The following is a 13,060-nucleotide window of genomic DNA, read 5'->3' on the forward strand; positions in this document are numbered from 1 at the left end:
TATTCCAATACACCCTGCACACTGCAAATACCTCAGGTTTGTGGCAGCAGGACAACATTATCAATTCAAAGTCCTTCCCTTGGAGTGACAACCGCTCCCTGGGTTTTCACAAAATGTTTGGCAGTAGGCGCAGCCCGCCCGAGAAGACAACATATTCACGTCTTACCATACTTAAACGACTGGCTCATAAAGGCCAGTTCGCACAGCAGCTGTCTGTGCCACACTTTGCAAGTCTTTCACCAACTAGGATTCACAGTAAATCAAACCAAATCACATCTCCAACCATCCATGTCTCAAGACTATCTAGGAGCTACTTTAGAGACACAAAAAGCTCTAGCATACCCAACTCCAGCCAGAAATCAGAAATATTCAAAAAATGTCTCAGTTCCAGCCTCAACAATCCTTACCAGCTCGAGTGTTCTTGCAATTGCTGGGAATGATGGTGTCTTGCATTTTCATAGTTCCCTACGCAAGACTTCAGATTTGTCCCCTACAGCAATGCTTAGCACGTCAGTCTCAAGGTCATTTATCAGATCTAGTGTTGGTAGACTGCCGCACCCATCGCTCTGCAGTGGTTGAGCACAGAAAACCTTTTCAAAGGGCGGACCTTCAGCGACCCGGTTCCACAGATAGTACTGCTTTCAGTAGACTCATCACTGACAGGTTGGGGAGCGCATCTCCAAACCCACACAATTCAAGGCATGTGGAGCTCCCAACAAACAGCTTCATATAAATCATCTAGAACTGCTAGCAATTTTTCTGGCCTTGAAAGCATTTCAAGTTCAGCTAGTACACAATACTGTACTAATTCGCACAGACAACATGACAGCCATGTACTACAATCAAAAACAGGGTGGGCACTCTCCCTCCAACTGTCCCACCTAGCTCAGGTCAACTGGAGTTGGGCCATTCATCACAAAATCTATCCCCTAGCAGAACATCTCCCCGGAGTAGACAATCCGATGGCAGATCTGTTACGTCGTCACACACAGCAAATTCACGAATGGGCAACTACATCCTCCAGTTCTCCTTCCATTCTTTCAAATGTGGGTTTTCCAGACAAAGACCTGTTCGCCATGCACCTAAACGCAAAATGCCCATACTTTGCATCCAGGTATCCACACCCATTGTCCAAAGGCAATGCACTATGGATGAACTGGTCAGGTATATTTGCTTATGCTAAGTCCTAGAGTTTGGATATCTTAATCTACCGCCAGACTATATGAATATTATCAAGGAAGCTAGATGTCCTACCACAAGAGCCTGCTGTGCAGCAAAGTTGGAAGCGGTTTGTTATTTACTGTAATAACAACAACATCAACCCACTTGATGTTTCTGTCCAAAACATTATATGCTATTTGTTAAATCTACAATGTTCCAATTTAACATACACGTCCATACGTTTACATCTAGCTGCATATCTCCAAAATAGACAGCATCTATCTCTTTTTAGAGTACCTGACATTAAAGCGTTTATGGAGGGACTCAAAAGAGTTATTCGACTGAGATGTCCGCCTGCTCCAGTGTGGAATCTCAACAGTGTTCAAACCAGACTAATGGGTCCACCCTTTGAACCATTGCACAGATGTGAACTGCAATTTCTCACATGGAAGGTTGCTTTCCTAGTGGCTAGTACATCACTCAGAAGAGTGGGTGAACTTCAGGCATTAACTATAGAAGAATCGTTTTTACAAATGCATCAAAACAAAGTAGTTCTTTGGACCAATCCTAAATTCCTTCCTAAAGTAATTTCTGCATTTTATATCAATCAATCTGTTAACTTGCCTGTGTTCTTCCCTCAACCAGATTCAGTGGCAGAATGTGTACTACACACATTAGATGTTAAAAGAGCATTGCTTTATTACATTGAAAGGACAAAACCTTTCTGTAACACAAATCAGCATTTGTGTCTCTTTTGCTCCACCACACAAAGGTAATCCTATATCAAAATCAGGTATTGTAAGGTGGATAGTCAAGTGCAAAGGCTAAATGAACATTAACAGTTCCCCCTAGAGCATACTCTACACACAAACTGGGGGGTTCTATGGCATTCCTAGGAAATATACCCATAGATGATCTATACAAAGCTGCAACATGGTCTACACCTCACACATTCACAAAACATTATTCTGTGGATGTGTTGGCAGCACAGCAAGCTAGAGTAGGCCAAGCAGTTTTACATACACTATTTCAGACCACTGCAACAGCTACAGGTTAGCCACTGCTTTGCGAGATAACTGCTATGTAGTCTATGCAAAGCAAATGATCTACAGCTCATATGCCTCGAACGGAAAATGCTAGTTACCGAGTATGCATCTGTTCTTGGCATGTACAGCTATAGAGTCATATATACTCCCGCCCGCCTCCGCGGATACCTAAACTTGTTGCTGTAACATCTTACTTATACATGCATTCATGGACATCTTCTTCTCACTAACTCCATTATCACCTTATGCAGGAAAATAATCTAACAATGGAGTTGATGCCCATGCGCACTATCACCGGAAGGAGGAGTCACCTACCTCGTGACTGGAAAGACTTCTTCATAGAAAAACAAAGTACAAACATCCGGACCCAACACTAGATGGCAATCTATGCAAAGCATTTGAATCTACAGCTCTATATGCCAAGAACAGATGCATACTGGGTAAGTAGCATTTTCCTTCTGGTTGGCTACGGCTTGCTCCTAAGCCAGGAAGAAACCACTACTCTAGTCTTGGCAAGGGAGTTACAGACCTCACCTGATCCCCCCCCCCCATGAAGGCAAGTTCCACAATGGCCGGACTCACCTGTACTCCGATGAGTCAGGCACACAAAGGCTGTCTTGAGATCCCCCAATGGCAAAGACAACGGCACTACAGCCTCGCGTCCCTTCTTCTTGGCCGATCCGCCTTCTTCCTTTCTCGGTGGCTGCAGGCTCTCCCTCGCTGGGGAGGAGGGGTCGCCCGGTGTCGCTGAATGGAGCCCGCGAGGCTCTGGTCTCTCCAGTGTGAGTCAGGGCACCACCCTCTCAACCAGGCGGAGGAAACCCACAGGGCTCTCCTCTTCCGCCTGGGAGCCCTGCTTAGGATCAGGCTTCTTCGGGCAAAGCCCTGGCCACAACCAGGCAGTACGGAGGAATCCCAGCACCAGGATTCCTTCTCGTCAGCAGGATTTCGGGATAGAACTGGCTGCCGGGCACATCACTATTGAACGCAAAGTCCACAAAATGTTCCTCACGCTTCGGGTAGTGTGAGCCCACACCTGGGGCTCGGGTCACATTGGAGAGGGTGGAGCTGCCCGCGCTGCAGTGCAGAAAACGATTCTCTCTAAATCATCCCACTCTTTGGGCAGCTTAATTAAAGAGCGCTCACCACGCGCTCACACAGGGCAGAGCTGGCCCAGGCAGGCCCGCTCACAGGGCCTTCCAGCAGAGGGGAAGTCCTTTGTGGCGGTTCCACGTGGCGCCCAGCAGTCCTCTCTGCAAGTAAGCACAACAGCACAATTACATGGGGTCACAGCCCCAATATTTATATCACACGTGCCTTTGTTCTTCCACCTGGCACAGGGCTCCGTGCACAATCCAAACCAGTTCTGGGGGCTACTTACATACATCATTTTACTTGCACAACACACAACAAACCAAGAATGTGCCATTTTTAGGTTGAGCCTGGGCTTAGCGCATATGCAATCTTTAAGACGTAATGCTACCTACATAAATATGGACTTTGGCATAGATTCAACAAGCGAAATAGCGATCGCAATAGCTGCGAAACCGCGATTGCAATTTCCGCTTCCGCAATTCATCAACTACAAAAGCAGCAAATAGCGAATTCGCAAAACAAAGAATCGCAAAACCATTTGTTAACCCACATTGCGATTCCTTAGCAGCGATTTCCCACATTTTCTGCAAAATATATTGCGAATTCGCAAATGTATTGCGAAATCGCAAATATATTGCGAATTCGCAAATCAAATCGCAAATCAAATTCATTATAAATCGCAATTTGCGAAAATACCCAAATTCGCTAAAAACGAGTCGCAATTTAAGGAGAAGCTAATCCAGGTGGTAACCATGAAGTCCATTTGGAGAAAAAAAATGCAAACAAGAAACAGGTGTAGGGTAAACCAAACACACTTAAGGAGACTCAGTAGGAGCATGAAAAAAGTCACAATGCCAGGTCTCTACATCGTGGCAAGGTGGCTGAGGCTCCAGGCTGCAGCCCCGAACCGACGCAGGATCCAGGAGCGCATCTTCCGGCTGCGGATTACACTCCTGGGACAGACTGAAGAGGAGATCTACTCAAAATACAGGCTCAATGGGTCAATGATAAAGAAGCTCATCAGAGACCTTGACCCCCTGATGCAGCACTCAACACGGAGGACCAATGCGTGCCCACCCATGTCCAGGTCCTGTGCTGCCTGCACCTCCTGGCCCCTGGAAGCTACCAGGGGCTAGTCGCATATGCAGGGGGTATATCACAGAGTACCCTGTCACGCTGCCTACAGAGTTTCCTGGACGCCATGCTGAGCCGGATCCACCACTACATCACCTTCCCAACAACCCAACAGGACTTAACGCAAACTAAACTGGACTTCTATCACACCGCCCATTTCCCCCATGTAATTGGCGGCATGGACTGCACCCACATTCACATCTGTCCACCTGCTGAGACCGAATACATGTGCCGGAACCGCAAGTCATACCACTCGCTCAACATCCAGATGGTCTGCAATGCGAAGACCATCACAGGCATTGTGGCCCAATACCCGGGGAGCACGCATGATTCGTTCATCTTCCGGCACAGCGGCATACACACCCGCTTAGCCAGGGGTGAATATGGCGAAGGACATCCCACATACAGTATGTCAAGACCATGTTGCTGCGCATAACAGGCACTGACCCTCTGCTCCTATTATTCAGGTGACAGCGCCTATGGCCTCCGTGAATACCTCCTCACCCCATACCTCAACCCTGCTACACCACAGGAACGGTGTTACAATGCTGCGCACATACACACAAGAAATGTTATTGAGCAGACATTTGGCATGTTAAAGAGTCGATTCCGCATCCTCCACAAGACTGGCGGGGCCCTCAAATACCAGCCTGAGGTCTGCTGCCGCATCGTGGCCGTGTGTGCCATACTCCACAATATTGCCATCAAGCGGAGGATACCTGTGGAGGTGTTTGGTAGTGAGTCGGAGGGGGACAACCTGCCACCTGCACATGTGCATCATGCACGCGGGGAGAATCCTGCTGAAGGACACAGGCGCCGCAACAACTTCACACTGAACTTTTTCTAGTGCACCCATACCCCTCACACAACACTGCACTCCTGCATGCCACATGAATTAATGACATGAGGAAGATTTGTGTTCAAAATAAATTCTTATTTTTATGGTCAACAAGCTCTAGATGTGCTTTAAATCATCAAAAAATGTACAACTGTATTGAGCCATACAGGCTCTTGTATCCAGAGCAGGCGTGCGTGGTTACATCACCATGGCACTGCTGGTAATGTTTAGTCAGTCATTGGCGCCTCCTGCCAGACGCACCCTGTCGCCTCTCCAACTCCACGTTGGGAGTGTCCGGCCGTGATGCAGCACTGGGCCTGGAACTGCGGCGCTTTTCAGGTAGCACCGGCACAGACAGGCTGCTCAGGCTCAATGTGCCCTCACTGGCATCATCACCCCCCCTTGCATGGCCATGGCCGCACACCTGTTGATTCTCAACAGCGGTGGTGACCTGCTCCAGGACACTTGCTACATCTTGGCAGCATTGTACCATCTGTAGCTGCATGGCCAGTGACCTGCGCGACAACTGTGAAGTGGCGTTCCCAATGAGGTGGTTCGACTGGGTATAGGCAGATAGCCGGGTCAGCAGCTGGTGGTGGCGTCGGCGGGTGATGTCCTGCTGCGCCACCATCAGTTGGTTGTTCTCTTTCACAGCAGCGGTTAGCTCCTGCACACTTTCAGTCAGTTGGTTGATACTGCGTGCAGTTTTGTACAGCTGCATGGCTGCCATGTGCTGTGCCTGCTTGCAGTGCACAGCAAGCATCCGGGCTTGAATTCCTAGCCTTAGATTTTGTGCCTGTTGCTCCATGTCTGGTCGTGTGGCCACAGAGCGCTGCTGCCTCAACCGGCCGCTTGCCTGGGACCGCACAGTGGCTGTGCGGCGTGTCTGCCTCCTGGGTGGTGGTGGGGTCTGATCCACGCCATGCGTGACGCCTGGGGTGGTTGAACTCTTCCTATGGCTGCAGGGGTGGCCCTGTCCGTTTGGGATGGTGCTTGTCCAGGTACTGGTGCAGGTGCAGATGCATGTGATGGTCCAGGTGCTGGTGCTGTTTAGCTCTCTCCCTCCGTCTCATCTGGAGTCTCCACGATATGGAGTGTCTCGCTATCTGAGGTTTCAGCATCTGCAGCACCTGTGATGTGAATGAGTGCATGATTAATGGTATGATTCAGGCACCTGGGATGTAGCAACATGCATGCAGGCTTGCATTCCCTGACTGGCTTTAGGGGTATGTTTGACTTGACTGTTCTGGCTATGTGTGGCTATCAGGGCACATTGTCACACTACAGGTCCCACAATGCAATTGGGCGTTTGGAATGGGCAGGGACTGCATTACTGGGATTACCAATATGGCTTGCTCTGGGGGCATGGGCATTGTTAGGGGACGGGGTCGCAGGTGCATGGCTCTTACCTTGTGATTGGTGTGTGGCACGGGAGGTGTCCAGCTGAGTGACCCCCACGCAGGCTGCAGGGTTGATGGTGTCCTCCACCAAGTCCTCCAGTGGTGTGTTTGCGGGAACTGTGGAGTCTCCTCCTCCCGTGGCCAGTCTCTCCCCCAGCCTCTCCGCAATGCGCTCCTTAGCACGGCCTCTGAAGTCGTACCACCTCTTCTTGAGGTCATCGATTGACCGCTGTGTCACTCCAACGGCGTTGACCTTTGCCCTGATGCGCAGCCAGATGCGCCTTTTGTCAGCCTCAGGCACCTTCCCGGAAAGCTTTCCGAACAGCTTGTCATGGTCCCTGCTGACTCCCTCTATCAAGTACTCCAGCTCTTGTTCGGAGAACTTGATGTTCGGCTTCCTGCCAGTTTCACTGGATCCTGCTGCATCCTGGGACATTCTGGTATCAATGTGTGTCCTGTGTGGACTGCAGGGTGTGTCTCCTGGAGCTCAGTGCTGTGCCTCCTCCTCTATCCAGCTGTGTTCCAAATGAGTCATGGAGCTGCCTACTTACTGGTTGTTATGTCGTCATTGTGCTCAAAATGCGACTTCCCGTTTTTGCGATCTCGCAAACTGCGAGATTGCTATTTGCGATTTCGGTATTTGCGAAATCGCAATTTGGGGTTGTGAAACAGCCGATTCTGCGATTTAATAGCGATATTAGGTAATTCGCATACAGCGATTGCGGGCGATTGCGACTCGCACTTGATTAGCAATTTTTTTTTTTTGCAGTGTTTTATATAGCGCGAACTAGACCCGAACCGAATCGGGTATCAGAGCGCTTTACATAGCACCAGTTACGTTACATCAGGATGAACACACTCATTTTAGGCACGGGGAGATTAAGTGATTTGCCCAGAATCACAGGAGGTTTTTTGGCGTCGTTACCGAGACTCGAACCCAGATCCCCAGGTCCGAGGTCGAGCGCCCTAGCCGTTAGGCCAACTCCTCTCCCCAATGATGATGCATCCCATTCTGCGAATTCTAGATAGCGATTCGGTATTTTTCGCTATTTAGAATTCGCAGAGCGGGTACTTGAAGCATCTGGGGGTTTATCTCTTAAACATTACTATAGGGTTTAGTCGTCGGTTGATGATTTAGGTAGAATTGTGTACTTTGCTAATAGCCAATTCCTTGATGAAAGGGAGTAATATTTCATGCCACTTATAAACTGCACGATGGTTGTAATGTGCTGCATAGCTAAAAACTTGTAAGGTTAAAACGTGGGACCTATTGGCTATGCCAGTGCTTGTTTTCTTTCGGGTGAAGAATTCCATTGTAAATGCATGTTTTCCAGCTGTCTCTCTCATGCACTTCTCTCCTTCTGCACTCCACATTGCTGTATTGTCCATTGTGCTTCTCCCATCTCACCTCCATGTTGCCTTCTAACACTTCCCCCAGCTCCCCTGTTTCTCTCCTGTGTGCTCTCCCCACTGCTCCATGTTGCTCTTGCTAAGGTTGCTTCTCCTCCCTACCCTCTGTTTCTTCCCTCACCCCCATCCGCCCCTTGCCTGTGGTTTCGCCTCCCCACATTGCCCTCAGTGTTGCTTTCTGTTCCTTGGCAGTTTCTCCCTCCACCAGTGCCCTCCATGCTGCTTCCCCCTACTCCTGCCTCCTAGTTGCTCGCCCACACTTAAAAAAGCTTCTGTGCTTCTTTTTTGTTTACTTTATTGATCCATTTCTGTAAATAAAAAAGTGCATCATTTTGTAGGTGCATACATGCATGCTACACACACCTGGAAAATGATGCAACAGCCAGGTTTGCCCACTTTTTTTTCTTCCTTTAACATTTTCTTCAGCTATGCTGCAAAGCATCAGGCATGCCCTATAACCAAGCTAAAAATCATTGGGAAAGCAAATGGGTCCCAAAGGGTAAACGTTACCATTGCTTGTTGCGTAATAATGTTCCAGAAGTTGTATGCTTCTACCAGGTGTCCTATGCTGAGGAAGAAGTAGGTATCTGTGATAACAGATCTCTTTAATAGTTGAAGACAAATCTGCCTTTTTGCCCTTGCCCAGCAGAAGGTTTTTTTGTGGCAAGCTGCGGACCTTGGATCTCATGTCTTAAGTGCAAGAGACCTTTTAGATTAAGGGGGCTCATACTCCAAAGGTCCAGTGATCATCAAAAGACTTAATATATTTTTATGTGCTCCCAAATCTTTCCTTTGAGACAGGATTAGAATAACAGTCTTATATTTCACTGTCGAAAAACATAGTTAACCCCACCTTAACTGTTAAAGAGGGAGCTAGGTAGCTTGGTTATATACAATCAACCAATGTATTGTTGCAACAAATGACTTGTTCATTTTAAATACCTTAAACGCTTGTTCTTGAACTTGACTGACTGTCTTGTGTTTCTTTGCAGGTTTGTAGATCGCGGCGAGTTGCCTGAATCCTTCCCTTATGGAACAAAAGCACTTTTTGCCTTCGATGAGGTGGATGGAGTGGAGCTGTGTTTCTTTGGCATGCATGTGCAAGAATACAAGTCTGACTGTCTGCAGCCCAACCAGAGGTGAGAATGCCCTTTCCCCCTATGCTCCAAGTGGTGCCATGTCCCAATCAGATGAGATTCCACCTCGGTCCCTATCCTGTGCAACTCCATTGCCCGGCCAGTAGTAAGAACCATCCACTTTTCTCCCTCCGACTTCGACTGCCAACTCAAGAACAGTTCTTCCCAGCACTGATATTAAGTGCAACCCTCTTGATGACCGCAAAGCATTCCTCAAGTTCAGATCCTCCCCCTATCACCTAATACTTCCCCGACTGTGTCATTTCCCCCCTCATGTGAACTGGTTCAGTCACAGTGAGGAATCTGTTATGTCCTATCACAGACTGACCATCGACTGACTGCAGTTTCTGCCTACTGCTCTTTCTGTCCTCTTCCATGTCCAATAATCATCCTATAATCCAGCCTTTTCCCTCTTCTGCACTGTTACTCTTGACCTCTGGCTCTTCTGTTCTGCCTTTCTCCTTGTGAGATTAGTTCCTTCTTACTTTAAGGCTAGCTTCTGCAGTGACTGCCTTCCGTAGTAGCTATCTCTGCTGTTCCAATTTCATTCGAAGTGTGCATGTTTCTACTCTCACTGATTGCTGCCTCTTTGTCTCTCTCTAGGGGGGTCTATACCTCTTACCTTGACAGTGTTCTTTTTTCCACCCCAGGTCTTTGCCGACTGCAGTGTACCACGAGATCCTCATTGGGTACTTGGAGTATGTGAACAGGTTGCTGTGAGTAACTCTTGCTTTTCACCCACACTAAACTGAAACAGGATAAGAATATATTTTGCTCTATGTAGCACCTGCCTTGACGTGGCTTCTGCTCTGTGCAGCCTAACTTCCAGGATAAAATATTTGCTAGCAGTCGCACCAAGAATTTTCAATTCTCTTAAGGACTCTAAGTGAGGAGTATGCTTCTCTGTCTTTTACTGCTAAAATGCAGCAGCCAATGAAAATGTTTTAACATGAACACAAACTATATTTCCCATGATACCCTGCTCACAACCATCACTCATGGTCTAGCAGTCCCTATAAGAGGAGCGACCACCATCTTAAGAGCTTCTTTCTTTACTCCCAACAGTCCATCAACTCAAACTGTGCCAAGAACCAACAGTGTCTGTAGAGCCTACTCCAGCGGTCACCCACCACATAGGAGCAACAGCTCATCTCCGAACATGAACACAAAGTGTCAACCCCGGCATGAAGACTGGAACTGGATCATTCTGATTTCTATCTGAACCTGGAATTAAAACAAGACCCGTAATATCCATATAACACAGACTACATACTGGTGGGCAAACAACAAAATTCACGACAATCCAGTAATGACTGATAACACTGGTCTGGGTAATCCTAGTCTGCGTGTCCTTAATAGAATTAAAGATTCTTTGTGCGAATTTTAGCAAATTATTTATTCTATTTCAGGACCGGAGGCTCAGATTATGCTAGTTTAATGCTTATCGAACACCACAGACGTAATATTGCCCACAGGTTTATAATAAAACTGTTTCAAAGTAGACTCAGGCGACCAGTCAGCTGCTCTCATGATATCCTGAATGGGGGGACCCAACATAAAAGATTTAGAGGCCATAGCCCCCCCCACCCCCCCACCCCCCAACAGAATGATCCCCAAAGACTTTAGTGTCAATACTAGCTTCTGCCGTGATTGATTTCAGCCATCTAGCAATTGTGGCAGCAGAAACTAGTTTAAACTGCTTTTGCAAAACAATCAGCAGTTGTGTAGAGTCAGAAGGTGTAGGAAGCTGGCTCTATATATACTATAACAAAATGAGGTATAGTGTGCACAGAGTCCAGTGGAACCCCAAAGACACCTTTTCTTTCTCTAAATCTCAGCTTCTCACTGTTTGGTGTTGAGGTGAAGGAAACTGGCTCTTTCTCCAGTATTAGGGGTGTCTTTCATAGATTCACATGCTTGAATAATTCCTCCTCGTCGAAGTGGGAGTCCCACGGTACATAAAATAGCAGTAGAAACATATATACATAAAGTACATTCATATATACATATATAGATATATACATAAGTATATAAATAGATATCAAAATATATCCAAAAGAAATAAAACCTTAAAGTACCATAGAACATTAGCCCATAGAAAGCTTTGAGTGAGAGTTCACTTTAGTAACATATCCATGTCATTATAATAATCCACATTCCAGCCAATCAGGCTGTAACACCCTCTAGAACCTTCTCCTCAGAAGCTCATGCCCTCAGATTTTCTACCGCACGTCGTGTGAAGGGAGTCTCCCTGACCTCTGCATAGTTTCTTCATTCTACAAACCATCTATCTTCTACAACATGTCTTCTACAAAGCAATCTTTGTTCTGGCCTTGTTCTGCCTGTGGTAAACTTCACCTTTTCCATGAGGAACCTCATAAAAAATACATCTACTGTTTGTACCCGGACCATTAGGTGAGGAACTGCAAGTTTTGCAGAATTTTTTCTTCAAAGACCCTAAAGGATAGAGAGGCCCGTCTCCTTCTGTGGCTACAGAGGTTGAAGACTTCAGACAACCCCGTGTGATATAGAGAGTGTGTCTTCCTGCCATTCTAAGGTCTCTCTGAAGCGTGGGTCATTGACCGAGCTTCCTTCTCCTTTTCTTAAAAAGAAGAAGCTTGTGGACGCTCCCAAGTCCGTCTCCCCACAGGATCTGCCGGCCTCTACACCTACGAGACCTAGTTCTCTGGCGTCGCAGTCCCATTCTGTGCCCTTGTCATCCAAAACGAGTGCTAGCTTGTCGACGAGTTCGTCGACGCGCCCGTCACCGTCGACAAGATCCGTCGACGTTGTGCCTACTTCGACGACGAAGAGGACGACGACGTCTGCATCGTCGACGATGCACCAAGAAGTCAGGCCTATGTCCATTGTGAAGATCTCGTCGACGGCGAAGAAATCCGTCTAGTCGATGATGGCTCTGTCGACGTTGAAGACCTCGTCGACGACAATGACATCGTTGGCGGCGCTGCCGCCGCCGACAAAGGCCTCGGCTCCGTCGACGGCATCCGCTTCGTCGTCGACTCCTAGTTCATCATTGATGAATCCTCGAAGACGACGAGCTCGTCGATGGGTCTGTCTACGGAGTAGTATTCTCTGGCAACTGCGACCACCTTCACAGTGGTGACGGCTACTACTGTAAAACGTCCGACTCCACTGCTTCGGAGTCCTGTCCAACATGGGACAGGTCCCCCTGCTCAACTCTTTGCGTCTGCAGAGGACAAATCTTCTGATGGCTCTAACGCTGATGACACCTTTCGTCCTGCAAGTAGCCCATCGGAGCTACATATAAAGTATCAAGACTATGATGATGATGATAATGATGAGGGGATCGTACATCTCAGTTCGAGATGACCAGCAGGATGTTGACCCCGAGGTTCCTATGGCACAGACACCTGTGACTTTGATTTCTAACCTTCAACACATGCTAGACGATTACAATCGTCGTTTCCCACCTTCTTCGCAGGCCTCTCCAAATCCGCCTCCTCCGACACGGGAGTCACTACAAGTTCCACAGGCACGATCACCAGTTCCTCAGGATCCTGATACTGATGATGATATTCGGAATGATACAGACCAGGATGATGACGCTGTCTTAGCAGATTGGGACAACTATCAGGCCCAGACTTCGTCTCCTCCTCCTACCTCTCCTCTGGCTTCTCCCCCAGTGGACATTGGGGGTTTCCACCTTTTAATGATGAGAGCCGCGAAGCGTTTCCACTTGGCCATGGTCGTCAAACAACAGGACTGTTTTCTTTATGATTTCAAGGATCAACCTTTAAAGCAAGTGCATACCATTCCAATCATTGAATTCATTTGGAAGGAGGGACTCAAACTCATGGA

General features: G+C 47.7%; 1 protein-coding gene across 1 annotated transcript in view; it reads left to right on the plus strand.

Annotated features, from left to right (window-relative positions):
* The window catches only part of LOC144752864 (histone acetyltransferase p300-like), a 381,934-nt gene that overhangs the window by 235,903 nt on the left and 132,971 nt on the right, over positions 1-13,060 (plus strand). The window contains exons 4-5 of the mRNA XM_078640701.1: positions 9,077-9,223; positions 9,871-9,936. Of these exons, the coding sequence (XP_078496827.1) occupies positions 9,077-9,223; positions 9,871-9,936 (213 nt within the window). The remainder of the gene's footprint in view (positions 1-9,076; positions 9,224-9,870; positions 9,937-13,060) is intronic.

The sequence above is a fragment of the Lissotriton helveticus genome, chromosome 1_1 (genome assembly GCF_964261635.1).
Source record: "Lissotriton helveticus chromosome 1_1, aLisHel1.1, whole genome shotgun sequence".
Taxonomy (NCBI): Eukaryota; Metazoa; Chordata; class Amphibia; order Caudata; family Salamandridae; genus Lissotriton; species Lissotriton helveticus.